At 42.9% G+C, this 23,106-nt stretch overlaps 1 protein-coding gene across 1 annotated transcript; it reads right to left on the minus strand.

Annotated features, from left to right (window-relative positions):
* Positions 1–1,672: 1,672 nt before the first annotated feature.
* MCM3AP (minichromosome maintenance complex component 3 associated protein) lies at positions 1,673–22,471 on the minus strand (the record flags this gene model as incomplete). The annotated part of the gene is made up of 24 exons (XM_009575678.1): positions 1,673–1,831; positions 2,315–2,465; positions 3,712–3,918; positions 4,949–5,078; positions 5,837–6,094; positions 6,236–6,626; positions 7,972–8,069; positions 8,432–8,690; positions 9,156–9,312; positions 9,716–9,850; positions 10,542–10,610; positions 10,928–11,125; positions 12,530–12,682; positions 13,182–13,295; positions 13,829–13,960; positions 14,913–15,013; positions 16,026–16,216; positions 16,959–17,203; positions 18,429–18,589; positions 19,172–19,334; positions 20,001–20,269; positions 20,488–20,685; positions 21,190–21,329; positions 22,275–22,471. Coding segments are annotated over 24 exons (4,276 nt in total), but the record flags the coding sequence as incomplete, so codon positions are not given.
* Positions 22,472–23,106: the final 635 nt, after the last annotated feature.

Here is a 23,106-nt window from a genome sequence, read left to right on the forward strand (position 1 = left end):
TTTGCCACCGCCCCCGCGTTCTCCCACCGCGCCCCGCAGCCGCAGCTAAGGCGTGAGGTCCCGGGGGACTGCCAGGGAGCGACAGCAGCCTCTACAGCACCCCGGAGCCACAGCATTGCCCCCGGCCCACCGGCTGGCCAACTCCGATATTTTACGCTAGACAAACCCGGGATTAAAAATAAAGCAGCACACGTGGATAACATCCTGTACCAGGAGCTTTTGCATAGCAAGGAGGCGACAACACATTTCAAGCCGCTAAGGATTTATTAGGTACGAAACACAGTCACATCAGATGGTGCAAACCATGTCCCAGAACACTTCTGGGGTTTTATAGCTGAATTCCGGGTAAACCAAGAACATCAACGGCAGCACTAGGGCACAGCACAGCAAAGAGCAGCACACTGGCTTCATTTTGCATGCGACCAGTGAAAGTTAACAACTCAGCCCACAAAAGTATATGTAGTATGAACAGCCTCAGAGCATAATTTTTTCAGATTAAACTTCTTGTTTCAACTTAAACCTCGAATAGCTATAGTGGGTTAATATTAAGAGAAATAATACAAAAAAACCCCCAACTATAAAATTACTTTTTTGGAAGGTAGCTGACAGTTTTGTACTACTGAGAATTTCAAATTAAATTAGAAGCAAGTCAGACAACTGGTCTCTGGTAGACAAGATAATCAGCATTTACCCCCAAAGCTGCAATAATTTGTATTTCACCAGGCAGAAGTTTCTGTCTGAGAAAAATCTGTTGATACTGTAATTAAAAAAAAAAAAAGATTACTTGTACAGGAGTACTGCAGACATGAAGTACATCTTCCTACTATTTACTGGGAATCAGTATTAAACTAAAACCAAAGGTCTTCAACTTTCAAAGCCACAGCTTTTTAAATACTGGAGAATGCAGGTAATCTGCTCTTCCAAAAAAGGAAAATCATTTCTCCATAGCTGTTTACTGAAGAAAGTATCCTGCTTTCCAGCATGACAATCTGTAGAATAAGCAACTCATCTGGTTTTAATGCCGTAAATATTCAATACAATAAAACTTGAGCCCAGCAGCACAAAAATCCTTCTGGATTTGCATTGAGCATCGTTAAGTACAAAATATGGCTAAGTGTTGCATCAACTCGAGAATGACAGTATTGACATTGCTGGGCAGCGAAACAGCAACTTCAAACTACAGTGCTGCTGCAAGGTAGCTTCTGCATGAAGCAAGCAAGCACAGAGCTGGGACAACATCTCAAGTACCGAGACTATGGAGAGCAATTGCTCTGATGTTTCCAGGGGCCCCTGCTACCTTATAGTTTTCTCCTGGTGAAGCTATGTTTCCCCCCGATGAGAGCTGCTAGAAAGAAAAATCACCAAAGTGTTAATTTAAGGCTTTCCAAGAAAAGGATTTGACTCGTCTCCATGCCCGTGAAGCAGAAAAGGAGGGAGGCCCAGACCAGCCAAAGCTCAGCAGCGAGCCAAAGGGACACAGTGAGCCACGACACACTGTCTCTGTGCAAGGCAGCCATGTGAGAAGGGCCCAAGCCCCATGTCTGCTCTGTGTTCTTCTCCCAGGAGGACACCTGCTTTTCCTGGAACATGCCCCAGGAACTTATCTGTTCAATCATCTGGCCTTGGATTTCTTTACCAGGTCTCTTGGTCTGCACACATGTCTCAGCTCTGCTCAAATATCCACCATGTCCACCAGAGCAGATAGGTGGAGCTCGGAGGCAACTTCACCCTCCTTGTTTGCTCTGAGAAGCCGTTGCAAGTGTTTCAGTCTGTCTGACAGCGTGGGGCTTAGCTCCTCCACCAAAAGCTTGCATCTCTCTTGACTCCCAGCCTGGGCAGAAGGAAAAGAGATGAGACTGAGAAAGAAGCATTACCCAGTACCAACAAAGAACTTCTCAAAAGTGGGGGAACAGCCAGTAAGCCGAGAACAACCATGGAGGTCAGCACCTCCCCACCCGAGGAGGTAAGGCAAAAATAGCATGTTCTGCTACTTCTCTCCCCAGCCTTCCTTTAACTGGGGGAAGCTGACCCACAACAGTAGTGATTCCTTAAGTTAAAGGGCAGCACCACAAGGGATACTGTTACAACTGCCAGCAGGAAAAAGCATTAACACCTCTTATTCCAGATTTGCAGAAAGCATTTCCCTCCCTGGAAATAAGTTATTTCCAAGGCGTAATTTTTCAGTTCTTTATTTCCCAACTCTATCGAACACTGCACAGCAAGGTAATTCCCACTAAAGGTTTTGTAACTACAGGAGGTTTGGCACCTGCACTCCTCAGAGCTACAGTTAATTCTCAGTACCACCCTTTCTTACCTCTTGAGCAGATGATGCAGGACTCTTTATCAATGGACAGGTGACAGTTGGGGTGGAGACCAGAGACTGGGGGAGGTAGAGAGGAAGACCTACGAAATCACCAAGGGGCTCAATGTCCTCAACTAGACATTGGTGCAACTGTTCTTCAAACCTGGGCAGAAAGATCAAGAGCACCAGTCAGATTGCAGCCTAGCTTTGCTCTTGTAACCAGTGGGTTAACCAGGAGTTTTGGGTTCAGAGGTGTCTGCAAGAAGGATCTGTTGTTCACAGTCATTTCCAACAAGGTCTGACATACCCCACTGCTATGACGAAAATCCATCATAGAAGCTTGTGGTACAGAAAGGAGCCACACAGACTGAAGACACCCAACTGATTGGGAAGGCAGCTCTGCTGGTTTGGGCTGGGATAGAGATAATTTTCTTCATAGAAGCTAGTATGAGGCTATGTTTTGGATTTGTGCTGAAAACAGTGTTGATAATACAGGGATGTTTTAGTTGTTGTTAAGTAGCGTTTACACTAGTCAAGGACTTCTCAGCTTCCCATGCTCTGCCAGGCGCACAAGAAGCTGGGAGGGAGCATATCCAGGACAGCTAACCCAAACTGGCCAACGGGGTACTCCATACCATATGACGTCATGCTCAGTATATAAGCTGGGGGAAGAAGAAGGAAGGGGTGGAATGTTTGGATTGATGGCATTTGTTTTCCTAAGTAACGGTTACGCATGATGGAGCCCTGCTTTCCTGGAGAAGGCAGAACCCTTGCCTGCCAATGGGAAGTAGTGAATTAATTCCTAGTTTTGCTTTGCTTGCGTGCATGGCTTTTGCTTTACCTATTAAACTGTCTTTATCTCAACCTATGAGTTTTCTCATTTTTACTCTTCCAATTCTCTCCCCCATCCCACTACGGGGGAGTGAGCGAGCAGCTGCGTGGTGCTTAGTTGCCACCTGGGGTTAAACCACAACAGCAGCAAAGACAAGAAACCCTTGGGCCCACCTCAAAAGCTTTAGTTCTTCAGCTTTGTGATCTGCATTGTTAACAGGCACCAAACTGACATCCTGAAGTGGACTTTATAGACATTTGTCATACTGCAGGACACACAGACTACTGTACGCACTGTACTGCTTTAGTTTTGGTGGCTTGATTGACCACAGACAGTTTCCAACCATCCCTCAAAGCTCCAAGTATTTCTACCATCCTGGACTGTTCCTGTGATGCAAGGAGGAGCTAGCAGGGAACCACACTGCACTGATGTGCTTGATGAAATCAGATGAAACTGGAGATAGCCTAGGCTGTTTTCTAGCACTGTTGGACTTCAGTTTCCCATTACATACAAGTTAGAAATTATTTACAGCCCCGGGCCAGAGTTACAAGGAAAGGATGCTGCTCTGGGAACTTACCTCCTGCTTTCTATTTTCTCCAGTTGCAACTGTGCCAACAAACGCTCTGGGAGAAGCTCCAGGCCCGAGGCTGTGTCTGTGAATTCATCTGCACTGGGAATGCTCTTTTCTTGACCTGACAGTATGCTCATGCCAGAACCATATTGACCTGGCATCATGGAAATGCTATAGGGTTTCTTAAAAGAGTTGGGAGATTTTATCCTTGACCTGGTGGGGGGAAGGGGGGGGGGGAACAAAACAAAACACAAACAAACAAAAGCACAGAAATTGGTATAAGCGTGTTAATTTTTCCCTACTGGCTTGAAGTTTGGCAATAACAGGGAGTAAGAATTGATCATTTGGAGACATAATTCCCTTGTACCAGGATCCAACATACCACCAACTGTGTGTGGGATTTGAGAGGAACTAATCTGACAGGGGGCTGAGATTCACCCCAAAGAAAGGTATCTACCCAACATCTCCTGCTACACAGCAGAGCAGCAGCTAAGCTTCCATGAGGGAAAAGAGATTGGCTTCACTCTGAGCAAGGCTAGGGAACTGAGCTAGACTCTTGAGATCTCAAATACTTTAATGCCACACAGCTCTAAGGCACCCTCCCCCCTCAACCTCTAGCATTTTCTCTGAGCAGTGGGACCTTCCTGATGTCTTCCCACAAGCTGGGGACAAAGCCTCCTTTTGAACTCAAAATACTGCAAAATTAACGTGTGATTACCAAAGACTAAATCTGCAAATCATCTAACAGGTAATTCATCTGTCAGGTCGAGGCTGCAACTGAAGGTAAATGTAAGGGAAGGGGCACTACTAAATAAAGGGCACGCTCATGATTTATCCCTATGCTCTTCCCCAACCTCACACTGTTTTTCCTCCATGCTTTGTGTATCTAGAGTACAAGGCTAATTCCAAAGCCTCACCAGTGTTTTCTTTAGCAGAAGTTAATTTCTCCATTTATAACGTTTTAAGCACCCCCCAAGCAATCCATTTCTTTGAGAGCCGAGTAACCCTGCAGAAATAAAATCTACTTACCACCCAGTTTCAACACACTCTTGTACATCATTTCAAGGAGATGTACAGAAGCATTCTGGGAGGATGCCGTATGCTGGTTTTCAGCATCTTGACGGCACTATATGTTCATCATATAGAGGCCCTGAGGAACCTCCTTGGAGTTTACTGAGCAACTGCGATGGCACAATGGACAGCTGAATGCTACTCCCACAGGTAGTGCCAGCAGCTGCCTCACCTCTCGTGGCTTTGCCGGATCTCCTCCTGCGTGCGCAGTCTGGCTTGTTCCCACGAAAAAGGGAGAGTGAAGTTCTTTAAATGATCCTTGAAGAAGTACACACGAATCTGACCATCTTCACTTACTGCTTCTGTGAATAAACCCAAACCCAATGTTTAATATTAGAACAGATTTTCCCCTTCAGAAGAAAAGCTGAGTATTGAAAAGCCAATTTGAAGAAAAATTGCATGTTCATTTTCAAGTAGCTTTAAGTTGTAATCTGCATGTAAAAAGGAGCCTTCTTGAACTGATTTACTGTTCAACAGATACCAGATTACTGGGAAAGACTGTAAAATGCTGCTTTATCTTAATTTTAAAAATTCTAGTGCATCCAAGTTCAGTGTTCAGTGGGTTAAATAATCATTTCATTAAAAGAGGCTCCCTATAGTTACGCCAAACAGGGCACCAAAAAAACCCCACACACTTGAAATTGAAAGCAAACAGAATCTGAGACAAGCTTCATTAATCCATGGAAGTGCTCATTAACAGTGGCAGCCTGCCATCCCAGCTGACTTGAGCTTACATGACTTCTGAAGCACAATTCTTGGCCTTTGGTTGAATGTAAACCCTCTCCTACTGGGAGAGAAGGGCTGAAAGACTGACCATATTCCTCCACACAGAGACAAAATTTTTAATCACAGCTGAAGTCAAGTCATAATCAACTCTAAAGACACACTCCAAAGAGCAGAAAGATGTGCAGTAAGCACAGTGTCGTTCTACAGCAGATCAAGACCATAGCTCCCTCCCTGCTACATATCACTCACTGCCACACATAAAGGCACCACTATCAAGTTATTAAACACAGTTATGCAAGAAGTATCATCCATGTTGTAGAAGGACATGCGATACCTGGAGCAATAGGCAGTTTGGGTGGTTTCCAGTCTCTCAGTTTATGATCAATGCAGACTGCCAAGATATCATCCCAAGGGATCTCATCAACAGAAGGTCCATCTTCCTCAGAGTTCCCAGATGTTCTGTTTTTCCACTTCTCGTAAGTTTTGCTCAGCAGATTCTCCACTTGAGATTGGATCAGTGGTTGAGTATGGGAAGAACTAGCAATCTGAGACACATACTGAAAAATCATGCAGCAAACAGGATGCCAAGGAGCTATGGAAAAAACAAAGTAAATTGCAAGAATTTATGACAGAGCCAAACTACCCACCTTACAGGCTGATAGTTCAACACAGCACAGGCACATCAGAGAGAATGATGTGCCACCAGCAGGATACCGCAGCACGAAGTACATACCACCTAATGGAGGCAGATCTAGGTATGGGATCTGGAAGGACAGCACAGCCTTCTTCAGCCAGGCCAGGTGATCAGGCATGTTCCACTGCAGGTGGGGCAACAGCTTGTTACCCCCAGGCTCTGAAAACTCAGTAACAGGCCATGACAAGTCACAAAGGTGCTCTGAGGATGCCACATCCGAAAGAAACTGCAGCACGCTGTTGTACAGCTCTATGATGAGCCCAGGCTCCTGAGATGGCAGGCCAGCTAAACGCCTCTCCTTCCAGTCATGGTAGAAGCGCTTGCCAAATTCTCCATCAATCCCATCCTCAACATACTCCCGAAGGGTCTGACTGCAGAGCTCAAGGGAGTCAGGGCATTGGGAAACCAGCCAGCCCACAGCCGCACAGATCTATGACACACGAAACAACCGGCGGTTGGAAACTGGTCTGCAGTAATCAGGACACAAAGGATTCGATCCTGCAACCTTAAGTTTGACGTAATAGTATGCAAGGTACTATGCAGCAAAATACAAACAAATCAACCAGCATCATCCCTGTATTTGCAACAGTGATTCTCCAACTAGGTGGTCACAAACTAAATTCACATGCAGCAGGCTCAGGAACAGACAGAAAGAGGCTGTTCACACCAGGTGCAGTTGTGCTGGGGAATTCCCTGCTGCAGGATGCTGGGGATGCCTAAAACTTATCTGGGAGAAATTGGACAGATTCACAGGAATTAGCCCAGGGTGACTATACCCAGAGAAGCCATGTCTGATCCTGGCAGTCCTTGAATTGCAAAGAGATGCAAGCTGTAAGGGTTTGTGGGGGAGCATCACTCTGGGCTTGTCTTGTTCTCACCTTCTTTCTTAGGCACCTTCTTCAGACACCATGAGAAGGGAACACGGGGCTGGAGCTGCTTTTAGTCTGAGACAGCTTGGCCATTACCCTCTCCCACCTCTCCAATCCACCCTGCTATGACTCACACACAAAAAACTATTTTACACTTGTAAGTATCATTTTCCATCATGGGTTTTTGATTAGTCTCCAGGCTACTATTGCCAAGCAAACTGAAGGACAAGGGGAGAAGCTGGTGTCTGGAGGCTGTCAGGGAGAGATCCATACAATCCTTCTTTGCATATGTTAGAGGATAGAGGCATCCCTCAGTCCCATCCACCAAGATGGAATAATACTGGGTGATCGCACAGCAGCCAGAAGAGCTACAAAGGGTCCTTTGCATTTTAGGACTGGGAGCTTAAGGGTACAAAGGCTCACCCACCACTAGCACTCGTCTGTAGGCAGCAACGGTACCTCTGCTAGTCAACAGAGGTGGGACAGGCAAGAATGGATTTACATAATCCACATATTTTGGTCTCAGTGCAGTTTTCAGTATTACACAGAAGAAACTACCTTTTATGTAGCAAATGCCACTGATCTCTAGTCAGTTAAAATAGACAGTCACGAATAATGGAAAAGTAGCAGAAATATTTCATTTCAGAATAGTTCTGGCTGATGTTGGAATCACTATTAACAAGCGAGTGCCCGACTTCAGCAAATTCAGGTGTATGAAAAAAGTGGTAAGAGAGCTTTTTGAACAAAAATGTTACAGAAACTTCAACAAAAAAAAATAACCCACTACACAAGACTCAGCTGCAATTTAAGCTACTGAGAACATAATAATTCCTTATAAGGCATTAGTAATTGAGAGGTTAATGATAAACCAGCCAAGTATCTCTTCATGTGAGTTGCTATTCTTACCCTTCTGGTGCCTTGTACGTCATTGATAGAACCTGGGAGCTCAACAATGGTGTAGTCTGAAATAAGCTGGGCTGAAATCAAGTCCTGCAGCATCAAACCTTAAAAATAAGAAAACCCGCCATATACTCAGAGACGGAACAAATGGGTATCTCCTACCCTGACCTAGACTCACACTCTGCATACATTCACAGCATCACTTCTCCATCCTTCCCTGCAGACTCTCAGGATCAAATACTGTGTGCAAAGGAAAACTGGAAGCCAAAAGAAAGTTCACTTCTTTCCATATTGATCAGTTCTTAAGGCCTCTGGATTTCTAGCAAAGCTTTGAAAAAGTATTGTACTTCAGTCTCTCCCTTTACTAGATGCTGTATTTGAGAGACTGTGCTAGTCACAACAGTTCTACTTGGGGCAGCCCTAAACTTTCACATTGTTTTTTCAAGGCCCCAAAATAATTACGTACCTTCTTCTACTTCTTTCTCTGTGGCCTCCTCTTCCTGACGGGGGACTAGAACCACCAGGGGAACTATCGGGTGGAAAGGTTTGGCCTGAAGCAACTGTTTCAACTGCAGCAAAGCTGAAAGCCAATAAACATCATCTTCTGCAACATCTTCACTCCTAACTCGAGGGGGCAGGAGAAGAATGAGACCACTGGTTCCAAGCAAGTCTTTTTGCATCTCAGCTGTATCAAGCTCAGAGTTGGACAGCGCACCATGTGCCACCTATACAAGTTACAAAGATGACAACAGTAATGTAGCTAAAGCTAAATGAAGCTATTTTCATATTGAAATCTGCAGTTTACTATCATTAGCATTCAGCTTTGTCATTCATTACCAGGAGCTCTACAAATCCTAAGACAACAAGTTATAAGACAGACAAACATGGATGTGTCCAATAGATGCAGGTGAGCACAAAAATGCACTTCAGCACTTGATTTGGCATCAGGAATTGAGATGATTGAGGTTTTAAGTATTGCACTGTCTTTAGGCAGGTATTTACTCAGTTGACTGGAAACAAGGACAAAATCCATTTTTTTTTTAGGCTTTTTCAGCAACCCCGTCCCTCCCAGTATCATCTCCTTCCGACTGACAGGACACAGTGTGAAAAGCTTCTGCACAACATCCACTGGAAAAGAGCACACCCTGCTCTTATGGCCTGTTAGGTATCACAAAATTGTTCTCACCTACCTTTACACACACACTGACTTTAATGCTTCTGCTCCCTTGCAAGCCAGGAGAATTAAATAACGTCAGTGTTTGAATTCTGCCTTCTGTAGTGTGTGAAGCATTTTTCTTCCAGCTTTTGTCTCCCATAAATTTGGCTTTCAACCAATCCACCAGTACCCTAGCAAACAATAAAGAGTGGGCTTTGGGGGTTTTTGTTTTAAAAAAATGGGCATTTTAAGGTTTTAGCACCAACGCTTCTAAGACACCACACTCCATCATAACCCCCAACCTTCATATTGCTTGGATTTTGCTAAATAGCTATTAAATGTCCTGACATTCTCCACACTGCTACATATCTCAAGGTTTTCTGTTTTCAGCATGAGCAAAAGGAATTCAATGAACAATGTCAGGAGAAGATAAGACTACTGCAGTAATTCTTTAGAGTGCTCTGGAGAAAAAAAACAAATTGGAAATTTGACATGGTACGGGAAAACATGCATCAAGGACTGTATACTACTACTCTTCTTCTATTTGACTGCCCTGCATGAGAAAGGGACCCAGCAATCAACTCTTTTACTTACCTGTTGGGATCATCCTCCGCATATTCATCATCATTTGGCAAAACCAACAGCACCTTCCAAAAAACCTGTTCTTGTTGAACTGGAATATGTTCAGTGATTAATGAGACAAGATCCAGGGGAGTCCAAGCTAAATCACTTAAAGAGAGACAGAAGCTGGTGAAAAGACCCCCTAGTGATCATTCCCACCTGGGGAGTGCTTTTTCTTGCTTTGAACAAGTTACAATACTGTAAGTAACTACCGTCCAGTTCAAACAGTCCAAAATTAGAGCTAATTCTTTAGATCTGTTGCCCATCTATTTCACCACAGACCAGATGCCTTCAAGAATTGCAGCTGCTAAATCTGTTACGTGAGCCTTACTTTGGGGATTGTGGAATCATGTCTAGTGCTTCACTTCCAACACTGCTTCAATACCCTGCTCCAATAAACACACAGTCCACTAGAGTGCATGACAAGCCATGAGAAGGCAGACCTCCTGCTGCACTTTAAACATCTAGATCAATCCCTTTGTGCCACAAGCCAGGCCGGTAACAGCTCATTTACTCCTCTCCCCCTATACCCTATCCCAGGCCCCATCCCACCCAGGTACAAAAAAACCCGTAATATCCATCAGACCCTTAAAGTTACATACACAGCAATAGGATTAAATGGCCTAACACTTTCATGAATTTATATTCCAGCTTCCCTTATCTCAAAAATACTCCCAGAAGGAAGGCTGCAAGTAGACACTTGAGTATGATTTGCCATTTCTTACTGACATTTTTGAGATCTCTGGCATTTCTGTCACAGTTTGCTTAGAAAGAAAACAAGGATCAAACATCAACGTACCTTAACAATTGCTGGTAGAAGTGCTGAACTTTAATTTCATGCACTGTCTTGTTTCTCAGCCAATTCAATCTGGAAACAAAAGATTCTTGGTTGTAATTTTTGGTATAAAACAGGTACTTCAACCAAATTTAAGAAACACTCACTAAGACCTGAGAAGTACTGCAGACACTTTAGAAAGCTGCCATTAATAGAAGAAGGGTTTCTTTAGGTTTGCAGTCTTTGTCATGGCATTTGTGCAGAAAGGGTCTTTTTGGGGGTATTAGAGAACAAACAGTTTTGCAAAACCATTAACGTTCACAATGAAGATTCGAAGAGGGCTACTTTGTAACTTACCTTCCAAAAAAATCAAACAGATTGCCCACTGCTGTTACTGTAAGTATCCTTACCTCGTGCAAGAGACCCCCAGCTTTCCTCCGTTCCCCAGGTTTACAATTCTCTTGCACAAGTTCTCCATGGTTATAGGCCACTCAGCACTGGGGGACAGTGCTTTCAGTTTATTTTTTGGATCTGCACAAGAGGGAGCAGCTGGAAACGCCCTCATTTGACGTTTCAACTTTGTTCGAGCTGCCACTGCCTCCCTCCACCTTTGGAAGAGAACAGATAAATAGGTCACATTAATAAACTCTTCTGCAGACTAAACAGGTTTTCTCATCTTTGCTCTTCAGACTGGACTGGCCTCTCAAATACCCCACAAGTCACAGTCTGCCCAGAGGCAAGTGTGAGGTGGTGCATGTGCGTGGTGCAGCAGGCTCAGGCTGTATTTCTGCATACAGCCACGAAGTCAGAGCTTAAACAGAGTGTGCACAGGATAAGACCTGCCAGCTGTACACATGCAGTGTCCAAAAGGGGCAGACTTGTGCCCTATTCAAAAAACCAATGCAGACAAAAGGGAGCAGCCTTCTGCTTAGCAAGCTGCACTTGCTCTCAGTGGCCAGAGATCACAGAAGGGAAGCAGGATTCCCACTCTTCTATCTCATCCCTTCCACAGCAGTCCTAGCTGTGCTCCCCAGGCAAAAGTTCAAGCAGTTTTCCTTCCCTGTTTTCAGCATGTTTACTCCTAGCACATACAGCGTTTTACAATGATCCGTTATAAAGCTTCTCTGATATCTCAAGCACTTGCTGAAAATGCTTTTGCAACATCTACTGCAGTAAGAAAGGTATGCCTCTTTTTTTCTTGTTCATTTTTCAAGAAACATTTAAAAAGGCAAATTCACCAACAAGGAGAGAACATATAATAAATCATTAGATGCTAGTCTATTTTTCTATGACCAAATGATTCAAAACATGTACCACTCAACAGTTTTATAACACAAAAATTTATTAATTGAAATCTTTTCTTGTGTTTCCCTCAGGCATTTTCAGGGCTTATAAAAAACATTCCTGCATCATCCAGTTTTCTTGAGTGCTGCATGTACATTTGTTTCATGTATCTTTAGGCTCCTCCTTAACCTTCTCTATCGCACCGAAGGCGATTTACACATGCCCTGAAGAGACACATGAACTCAGTTTTAGGACAGAAAGAACTCTGCAAGGGAAGGTGCTCCACAGTAAAGAGACTAGCCTGCTGCTTCCTCTTTAGCAGTGAGAAATACCACCTGAAACGCACCTCAACCTGACTGCACTGGGGCAGCACAGCACAGAGAGAAATGAATCTCTGCCTTGGAATAGCCACTGAATACTTAGCACACATCCAGAAAAAGAAGCATCTAACAGAAAGAATACAAGGAGAAGTTATTACAAGTTTCTAGATAGAATGAAGCTCAAATCTCCTACCAAGTTCATCACCTGACTGATGAGGTGTGCTCCCCTCCCTACATATATCTGAGTAACTTCTTAGAGGCTGGTAATAAGACTGTAAGTCTACCCTTATAGTGGAGACAAGATAAAAGCAAAGAGAACACAACCAGACAGCTGTACTTCAAACTCTATTAACCACTCCATGCCAACGCTCCCAAGAAAAGCAGTTGTGTCACAGGATGGCAACTCACCGTTGCAAGTACTTGCAGAAACACTGGAGCTCCTGAAGTGTTTCCTTAGCAATCTGGAAAATCTCATCCTCCAGAAAGAGGTCCATGATGTGACCACAGACTTCTTCTGAACAGCGGGCAATACGGGCTTCCCGGTCTCTTTCTAAGGCACATCTAGTTCAAAATGAAACAAACCAAGACCTCTAGTGAGGTGGAGACTGCAGCAAATGACAATATTGAGCTGCAAACAGGAAAGACCATCACATTCAGCAAAGGGGACAGATTTTCCACACTTCTACTCTATGGTCCTTCTAAATAAGACCTGTAATCAATCAGAAATCAATCAAGTTTGTTTTAGTGATCATGGGCTTCCAAAGAAGGGTCTACAAGAGAGCCCACAGCTGAGCCATAAGGCAGTCAGAAGAAAAATAAGCACACAGAGCAGCCTTGTCCTAGACAAAGCCTCCACCCTGGAGGACCGCTACTGCATGATACAGTGCGACTGCAAACTGGCAGCCCACTGTACAATCAAGTACACTTCCCCTCTCTTTAAGTAGCTTATTGAAGATGAACTCAGAGAAGGCCAAGCAAGAAGCCCACCACTCTGTAACAAATTCTAACCCTTAGGAAAGTGTCCTACAGCAACATATAGCATAGAGTATGTTGTACGTACTTTAACTCATTGGCTGAAGCTTCTTGAACGCTCTCCTTTATTACTTCTTCCATTAACTCCATACCCACCAACTGGCTCAACTGCTTTATCAACTGTTCTCTTTCCTGCTTTTGTCTGGAAGGACAGAGAAAAGGTTTATGGAAGTGGCAAGACAAGAGTGGCAAGATTTACACAACTGAGAAGATTTACACTGGCAAACCTGCCCCTTAGTTACACAGCGCTACACGCAGCGTGAGACAGTTTTTGGCTAAAATTGAGTTCCCACTAGCTGGTTTCTTTCTCTAAAGATAAACAGCTTTACATGGAGCCAGGTTTCCTTCAAAAATACAGATGACAATGGGGTTATTTTATTCTTACCCCAGTAAGCTACAGACAAGTAGCTCACTCATTAGGAAAAGTTCCTGCATACAGCAGGGCCAGGATGCATCTCCCTCTCTGGAAGCTCAGGGTGAATAAAAGTTCCCAAAATTCCCACCCACAATTTTCATAGTGGCTCTGTGAGGTCACCAAAATACTAACGAGCAGATCACCTGAGAACACGGAAGGGACAGCCTGTCCTGCACAATCCCAGGGCAGTTCAAGGTGAGACAAACTGAGTGCTGTTGGCATGGCAGAAAGACACAAGGACTGAGCACACATGCACTCACCTCTCTTCCTCCACTCTGCGCCTTTCCTCTTTGACACGCTCCCTTTCTGCGCTCAGCACACTTCCAGCCACTTGTCTGAGGATCTCCCCCATCACTTCAGTCACGAGTTCCTCCACGGTGGCCTCCGAGGTGCTGTGCAGAAACAGCAATTCTCTTTTCAAAGCCAGAAATTTTTCATTCAAAGCCCTATGTCTGTGCTTTTCTCAAGCATACTCTTGCTCCGTTGTGGTGGGCTGACTCCAGTCACCAGCCAAGCACCCACACTGCTACTGGCTCACTCCTGCCTCGGGACAGGGGAGAAAATAGGAAGAACAAAAGCAAGAAAACTCATGGATGGAGATAAAGAGACGGTAATAGGTGAAGGGAAAATAACCCACACTCCCACCAAGCAAAGCAAAGGCAGTCAGCCACCACCTCCCACAGGCAGACCAATGCCCAGACAGTCTCCAATCAATGGCCACCCTGGAAGCCAGAAAACCCCACCTTCTTCCTCTAACCCAGTTTTATTGCTGACCATGATATCACATGGTATGGACTTTGGTGAGTCTGGGTCAGCTGTCCCGGCCGTGTTCCCTCCCAGCCTCTGGCACACCCCCAGCCTACTCACAGGGGTGCAGAGTGGGAAACAAGGAAGGCTGTGACCCTGTGCTGTTCAGCAATAACCAAAACGTTGGTGTATTAATAACACTGTTTTTGACACAAGCCCACATCTACTCCACCAACTGACTTGGAGAGGAAGTGTTATTTGAAGAAGAGAAGCAGCCAGATCTGGACTTACTCCTCTTGTCCCCCTTCAGGCACCTTCCCTTCCACAACACACGTTTCTTGTGGCAGTGGTGTGAGTGTCATGCAAGGCAAGATTTATAGAGGTTCGCAGTTAGCCTTCCATTAGGCTAGCCGGTGTGCAACAGAGAGGTAGCAGACATCTGAAGAAAGGTCTGCTTTTCCCTCAACTGTATCAGTAAGACTATCTCCACTACAGACCTTGCCTTGCTTAGTTTTATGATCTTCACAAATGGTGCTGCTATGGCAAATTGCAGCTTTGATGACAGACTCCAGGAATCCAGCAATAAAGGCTCTTTACCAGATGGCAGCAGTCACGTAAGCCACTGCTGCTCTGCCGACTTCTCTGCACTCCCCTTTGATGACTTCGTGCACAAGACCATCCGCCACTTCGGCAATGTCCTACAACACAGCAGAGGAAGCAGCTGAAGCAAGATGCAGTCCTGCTCAGGATGGCCTGGGCACACACGTGAATTGGGAGCGAGGCTTTTCAGCCTTGTCTAACTGACTGTAATGGGCAGTGAGGCTTTTCAGCCTTGTTTAACTGACTAATTGGCAACATTACCTGCATTTCTACATACAAACTAAGCTAACTTAATCAATCGCAACAGCCTGGAAACTTTAGACTATCTGAAAGGTTAATAACAGCCCCAAAACAAAAGCAGCTTTCTGTATTAAATATGGGCAAGTCAAGTTAGGAAATAATAGCTAAGAAAAATGAATTTTCAGAGGGATTCCTATTTTCTTACTTGAGAGTTTCTCTCATTCTAGCTGATTTAATTCCAAATGACCATGTCTAATCCTCACTGAAGTGTAGCCAATTTAGGTAGAATATGGCAGCTGTACTTTACAAAGCAATGAGACACTTTGAGATGGGTTCAGCATTAGTACATATCTAAACGTGTGGGAGGGAGAAAAAGGGGAACAGCACAGATACACAGGGTACGCATTCAAGACCCAACATTAGTAGTCATATATCCACAAGAAGAAAAACTTTGTCATGTCTCATTTGAAATAAGTGCCATTAAGAAACAGCTCAATATTATTCACTAAAGCAAAGTTTACCTACTAAGTCAAAGATAATCACTTTCTACTATTGCTTTCTGACTCTCTCCTTAAAGGTTTCTCAAATAAATGCTAAACAGACAGAACTGTTTATCGTATGAAGGAGTTGGAGCAAGCACTAACATTTCAGGCTTGCATCTGAAATCACTCAAGACTTTCTCTTTTCAGAATACTCCAAGGAAACAACTTCTCAAAGTATCCAAAGCACCGAAGCGGGGAGCGTCTCCTTTTGACTCTACATAACACATGCAGATTCTGAAAAACTAAAACAACCTAAGAACTCAGTCACTTTTTGTTGTATGTCACAGATCCTTCCCAAATACTTCGTTATGGGTTTAAGTTTCCTTACTGTGTCTGTGTAGACAGGCTGAGGCTTTGAAGAGAGAGGCTCAGGTTGTCCAGCAGGTTGGGAGATCGCCTGCGCAGGAGTCAGCACTGGCACAAGCTGACGAGGTAACAGTGAGGGCAGAAGATGAGCTGGGGGCTGGACTCTTACTGCTGTGGCATCTAAATCCACACCTTTGCTTTCCACTCTTCCTTCTTGGGAGGCGGGGGGGAAGAGAAAAATTAAGGAAACCAGGTCAGTCACAAATAGAAGCAAAACTATTTTTATCTTCAAAAGCTGGCTTGTCTGATAAATTTCATCAGGTCATAAAAGAAGTCCATAACAGAAGCTTGCTGCCTTAAAGTTAAAAATATAATTATATCAGGGAAGCTAATTTATATTTATGAGTATTTTATACAAAACATTCAAAAATTTCATTGCACTTTACCTCCAATACCAAGTACATACATTTCCAATAAAACAACTGTTTTAAGTCAAGAACACCTAGCACCTACACCTCTTGAATAAATGCAAAATATCTGTACTTTCAACAAGGACAAAAAAAAGCATACGTTCAGCTAACTTGAAAAAACAACATGATTATACACACAGTGGGAACAAACAGTTGCAATACAAAATCTGAAAACTGAAAAGGGAAGTTGGCTGTCTGAAGTAGCCAAATATCTAGTTATTTCACCTATGTTAGCAAAATTGCGCCCTCATTACCGTTAGTGTGTTTCCTGTATTGGGAAATACATTTTATTAATCAGGTTGCTTCTTAGCTTCTACAGATACATAAGTACATATAAATCAAAACATGCTTTCATTACATCCAGATTTCCATGCAATTTCAACCCATATGAGCCAAGAACAGTTTCTGCTTTGTAAAATAAAACTCACATGGCTGACCCAGCAGTATGTTCAAGAGTTGTAGCTAAAATGCACATTTGCTCTTACCTGTTGCTTCCACGCTGGATTTTTGGCTACTGCTAGCTTGATCCACAGAGGTGCTTCCGCCAGTATACTTGTTCTGTCCATCGAAGCTGGACACAGGCACGTGGTGAGGCACTGAGGGCAACAGCCCACCATTTACAATTTCCCCAACCGAGACAGTTAGCTTCTGGCTGACAAACATCGATTTACGTGGTTTGGGTAATCCGTCTGGCTCCAAGAAAGCTGAGCGATTCAGCTCTACATAAGCACTGGGGAAAAATAAAAAACAGGAGTACATCCTCAAAGCTCCAGTAACCTATAGGTTTTCAGTTGGACAGCTTAGCAGGGCAAAGCGAGACAGGTACTGGGCACTCAGGATTGCTCCCTGTAGCCCGGATCTCGATCTTTGCCTGGAACCAGAGTAGGGAGAGCAGAGAGCACTGTCCTCACAGCTATCCTCCCAGGACAGAGTACAAGCTGCACTAACATTTCTGGGCACCCTCATGGACTATTTTATCTCTTCTTTTAACCTTTATCCACTGTGTGTATTCTCCATGTACATTTTACCTAGACTACATCCCACAGGATAGACGCCAAGACTATCTACAAAAGTAATTTTAAAAGCTTCAACCTTCCTCCAATCTTGGCACCTGTAGTCTGGCTAATTTATTATATCAAACAGAATGTTAGCAGGAAATAGATCACTAACTGGCATGCTCAAGTTTTTTTGCCTTCACCAGTCTCTGGAGATTGCAAGTCTGTATGAGCACACCTTACAATATATGTATTTCCATGGCAGACACACTTATCTGCAAACCGTTGGCCTCCAACATCCTCTAAAAACTGGTTTGCACTGCTCAGCTTCATCCCACCCTACATGCATCACCATAATGCCAGTTTCCTGAGAAGCAGACCTGTATCCTCATTTCCTACAGAGCTGCAATTTACTACAATTCAACTGCAAGATAAAAAACTAAAACAATTTTTTTCTACTGGGTTATCCACAACGTCTCTTTCTAGGGAAGAAGTCCCTGGAGTCCAATGGAGACAGAGCTCAATATACAGTCTCTCCTTTGGGGGAAATGTTTCTCTCGTTTTTCACCACCTTCCAGAAGGCTGAAGGAATTTTGTATCCTTGAAATCCCTTGTCACCTTATCAAACCAAGTAAAAAAAGATGTGCAAGTGAAAAAAAAAAGCTATTGTGGGAAGTCACCATAGTTACAGGGATACAGACCCCATTTCTTCAGGGAAAGATTATAAAATTAAAGAACTTTTCATAAGTACAGCAATAAAAATAGGCCAGATTATTAAAATTTGCACCCAACACTATCCTAGTGCTTTGCTTACAGAGCCCAGCCCCCACCCTTCACATGTTCTTTTCTTTTTCTGGTTGCAAACTGCAGGAGCAGCCCATCCACATTAACGCTTCACCTAACATCGCCCTAACCCCACTAGGCATCTTAAGGCACAGACACCCTTTTCCTTACACTTACCCATCAGATACACTCAGGCCATAATAACTTATAAAATCGGTTGCTTCCTCACAATCTTTGAACAGTAGCATGCGGACCAGGAGATCCAAGGGAAACACTGTACATCTTTGGGTGCTCACAGTATAGGCAATATTGAGAGATTTGAGAGCATCTTTACGAATCTGGGGGAAGATAAAAGGAAGAGCCACATAACTACTAAGTTAAAGACCCCAAAATGTACTATAAAGTGTCCTATAAACATGAAAATCATGTTTAAAAGAAATCAGTACTTTGTCATCAAATATCCACACAAACTACTATTCAGATTTAACTTTCTTTTTAAATTCTATGCACTTGCTTTCTAGTTTCTGCTCCTCTTCGATGCTGCTCATTTTGAGCATATCCCTTTGTGATTCCTGTGCAGAAGAAAAGGCTTGCAAGGGCTTCTGAAAGTGCAGGTTGATATTTCCTTTGCAAAAGTCTCAGGCCTGCTTCTCTGCTTCCCAATTATTTTCAGGGGAAATAATATGTATTTGTACACAGTTATGGGAAAAAAATGCTGAGAAGAGCATTTTAGTATTTGCCTTTTATATCACGACAGAAAACTCTTGAAAAATTTTTAAATGCTTTTTTAAAAGAAGCAAGAATAAGATTATTTTTAAGGCTAAATATCTACCAAGCTTTCTGCTAAGATTTCCTCCCAAAAGTCCCAGACTGTTTTACTGATTAACACTTCAAAAAATATCCATCTGCCTTTTTCTCACCTGGTTGAAATAATAATGTAAGAGACAGGCATTCAGATAGGAAGCTGCTTGCACTAACTTGAAAAACCTCACAAAGTTGTTGCTGTTTAATGCAGCAAAAGCTTGAACTGCAAATCTAACTTCAGGAGAGTTTCTAACCTCTGGATGGAACTGCTGTACTTCTCTGTGGAGACAAAAGACAGAGACAAACCTTTTGCTTCAATATTAACAATCACAATTCAGTAGCAACCTGTAACAAAATGGAATTAAAATTAGGAGCTTTGAGCAAGACATGCAACTTCTGTCCAAAACAAATGGCTACAAATTAAATTTGCAGCATTATTTACTGATCATTAATCTTCTAATGATGCTTGCATAATCAGCATGTTATTATTTAGGTACATTACTAACATCTAGGGAGAAGGCAGTTAAGAGATTGACCAGAAAAGCAAAGCATGACTCTGCCCACAAAAAAGTTTTTTCTTGGTCCTACTGCAGTTAAAGCAGTGAAGCTTGGATACCACTCTGGGAAGAGAAAAAAATTTTCCTTGATTGAGAACAGTGAAGATTTAACTTTTTTTTTTTTGGTTGCTTTTTTTACTACCTGCAGAAGCTCTAGTGAGTTATTCAAGGCGATAAAACAAAGCTTTTTTTTTCTTTTCTTAAAAAACACACTTTTTGAAATGACCTATTGAAAAATTCAAATAGAACATTACCACAGTACATTACTTTGGCAAAAAAATTTTGCAACTAAGATCTTCACTTCCATTACAATTTTTCTGGACTTAATCCTATTCTCAATTCTTCCCAGAGGCAAAGAGAGAAAACAAGTGATATCTGTTGTTCCCACCTGAGAATATCACCCTTGTTGAGATTCAGCAAGACATTATAACCTCTGAACTCTGCTTCACTCTTGCAGTAAATCCCCTTGTTAGCCAGGTCCTGATACATCTCTTTCAAGCTCTGCAGGCATTTAGTCATGTTCTCATTGTTGATTTTGGCATCAAAGGCGGACATGGGCTCTTCACACAAGTGGTGAGCACAATGGATGTGAAAGCGAGTGCACTTCTCAATCAGAGACACCATCAGTGGGTTGCAGAGATGTTGCTGGGTTATATCCTAAACAGAATGATAAAGAAAGCATTGCATGTATTTTTAAACTACAGCTGAAGAGCACAGTCATCTGGCATTACCTTTGGAAAACTCATTTCAACTGTGCTTTGAGTCACTTTGCAATTCAAAACATTTGCATTACTATTGCTTTTTGCTTCACTTTTTACAGCATTATGTGGTCTTTTGCTTTCTATCAGCAGACACCTCCACTCACCACCGCTCACCTTTCTTATTCCACGAGTTCTGTTCCAGACAAAGTCATACCATTCTCGGTAGTTTCCTTCTCCTTGATCCATAATGTTTGTCACTAAATAGTCCATGGTCATGCTCAACACCTCAGAGGGTCTCAATTCATGGGGCAAAGGTTCCTCCTGATCTGCTGAAGACCTGCTATATTCCTTGATTGCTGCCGCATGATCTACCTGCAAGATGTGGAGAAAAGAATCAGAGTCCAAGGAGTATGTTCACCTTTTCAGGAATACAGAGGATTTCATCCCATCTATGCCTTTTCTTCATTAAGGAGCAGACTATTACAGGAGTTTCTCCACTGTTCACACTAACAGCCCACGTCCATTCTGCTACGATAGCAAATATATTTTATCTTCTTTTATGACAGGATCCTAAGTGTTGACTTAGTCTCAAACTCATAACCTTCAAGACAATGAATGCTGCCCTATAGTTTTAGAACTATAGTTCTAAAAGCCTGTCTGTAGCTAAATAAAAGACATGACTTAGAGTGAAAAAGCAATTCTCTAGTCTTCCTGTTTTACAACGGGGAATTGAAAGACATTAATGAAATGGCTTCCAGAACTTTTCCACCAGAATTAACCCTGTAATCAACTAAACAACACTGACAGCTTTATATAAGCAGCAAGCAAACAGATGTCCTGGGAACAACAAATCACTCCATACAGGAGGACTCATACCTTGTCAGATCCTAGAAACAATTCAAAGATACTGAGCTGGTTTCTCGTCTCCCTCATGTAGCGCTCCTTTTCAGGACACATGTCTGGGCAAGTGCCAACAACAGTTTTTGCTTTGCCAAGATCGGTCCTTTTTATTCGAGCTAAAAAAAAAAAAAAAAAAAAAAATTGAACAAACACTAAGCATCTCTCGTTTTTGTTTTCATGACAAGCTATTACCCTGATGTGCCAACACAGCCCTAAGCATGCCAGATGCCTCAGCTGGAGTCTGTACATTGGTCAATGGATGGATGTCAAGAAGTACATTGCTAGGGCAACAGTTCACAAAAAAAGCTGGTGGGAAAAGGTCTCTAGAGATTCCCATCCTGCCTCTACTCAGAGCAAGGCTGTACCCACACTTTGGCGTGGTCAGAAATGCACAAGGATGGGGTTCCCCCACTCTGGGGCCTGTCCCAGGGTTGCACCACTCCTTTGGGCAAGTTTCTCCTACCATCCCACCTGGAGATCAAGAGATTTGCTGAAAAGATTGAAGCCTCTAGAAGATACCCAATGTTTTGTTCCTAACTAAGCACCGGCAATTTCACAATTCCACGTCAAGTGGACGAGAGATCTGTTTGTCAGTATTAAAAATAAGATCTTAAATTAAAAGTAGGGTCAGCTTTGAAGTGGCAAGAACAGGATGGAAGGTTTTACAACCCAGCACTGTGAAACAAAGGGCCGTTTCTTGAAATAATTATCAGCTGTGTAGTAGCTTGAATTTAGAGAAGCACAGTTAGGCTTTGGGTAGCTTTCTTCAAAGAGCCTGCAGGGATGTAAATGTCCCTACATAGTCTCCTTCACAGAAGATGAACAGTCTACTATTCACTTTCCACAAGAAATATGCATGTGCAATAGATAAAACAGATTTTTGTGTGTTCTACAAGAAATTAATGTATATATGTACAATAAAAGAGTATTTTAGAGACTGCTCTGTGTTAAAGTCTCTTTTTAAAGCCATTTCCGTAATGTCAAAACAGCTTTGCAACAGACACCACTTACTTCTTTCCAGCAGAGAAGTAGATGTTACACTCATTAACTTGTGTAATTACCTTGTCGCATGATTTTGTCCCTTTGGTCCAAAAGACGGTATCTTTCTTCAGATGTCTCGGCCACTAATCCTACCAGGTTACCAAGAGATGACAATGAAGCTCCCAAGGCCTCTGAGCTCTGCCCTTCAGAACTAGCATCAAACAGATCTGCTACAAACTGCAGCGCCTTTCGAAGACCAGGCTTCTTTGCCGGAGAACTAAAAACGGAAGATTTTTTATCAATAACACACTAATGCGTGCCCCAGCCTTAATCAGTTCACTGTTCTTTAGGGCATCAATATCTCTGTTTATAAGAATATTCTGTTCACAAGGCAATATATCAAATAAACGAAGTACATATCAACATACTAAGGTTGTTATGAGCTAACACTAGCAGTGGGAGTTTATCTGTTTAAATCCTCAGCACTACCTTGACAACACTCCCAAGCATTCTTGATTGTGGTGAAAGCCTCAACCTTTGTACAACAGAAATGGTATTACTGAATTTGTCTTAGAGGGAACAGAACCAGGTGGCTGTAGCAGTATTTTTGCATCACTATGGCGCAGCAGTTTGCATTTTAAGCCAGGAACTAGCCTGCTGTTTGGTGTGAAAAAAAACAAATGCTTTTTATAGCAACAGAGATTACGAAAAGATTTTACAGGGCCCAGATACAAACATACTTTTTAAAATGAAGGAACATTCATTCCTTCACAACATATTACTAATTTTATAATTATATTACTACACATACCAAATTACTTTTGTCAAACTAAACACACCATTAAGGTACCACAGAAAGATGATAACCTTGCCACTTCAGCAACTCACACGAAACAGGAGGCTTCCTGTACA

Source organism: Fulmarus glacialis, unplaced genomic scaffold, assembly GCF_000690835.1.
Source record: "Fulmarus glacialis isolate BGI_N327 unplaced genomic scaffold, ASM69083v1 scaffold27930, whole genome shotgun sequence".
NCBI classification, from domain to species: domain Eukaryota; kingdom Metazoa; phylum Chordata; class Aves; order Procellariiformes; family Procellariidae; genus Fulmarus; species Fulmarus glacialis.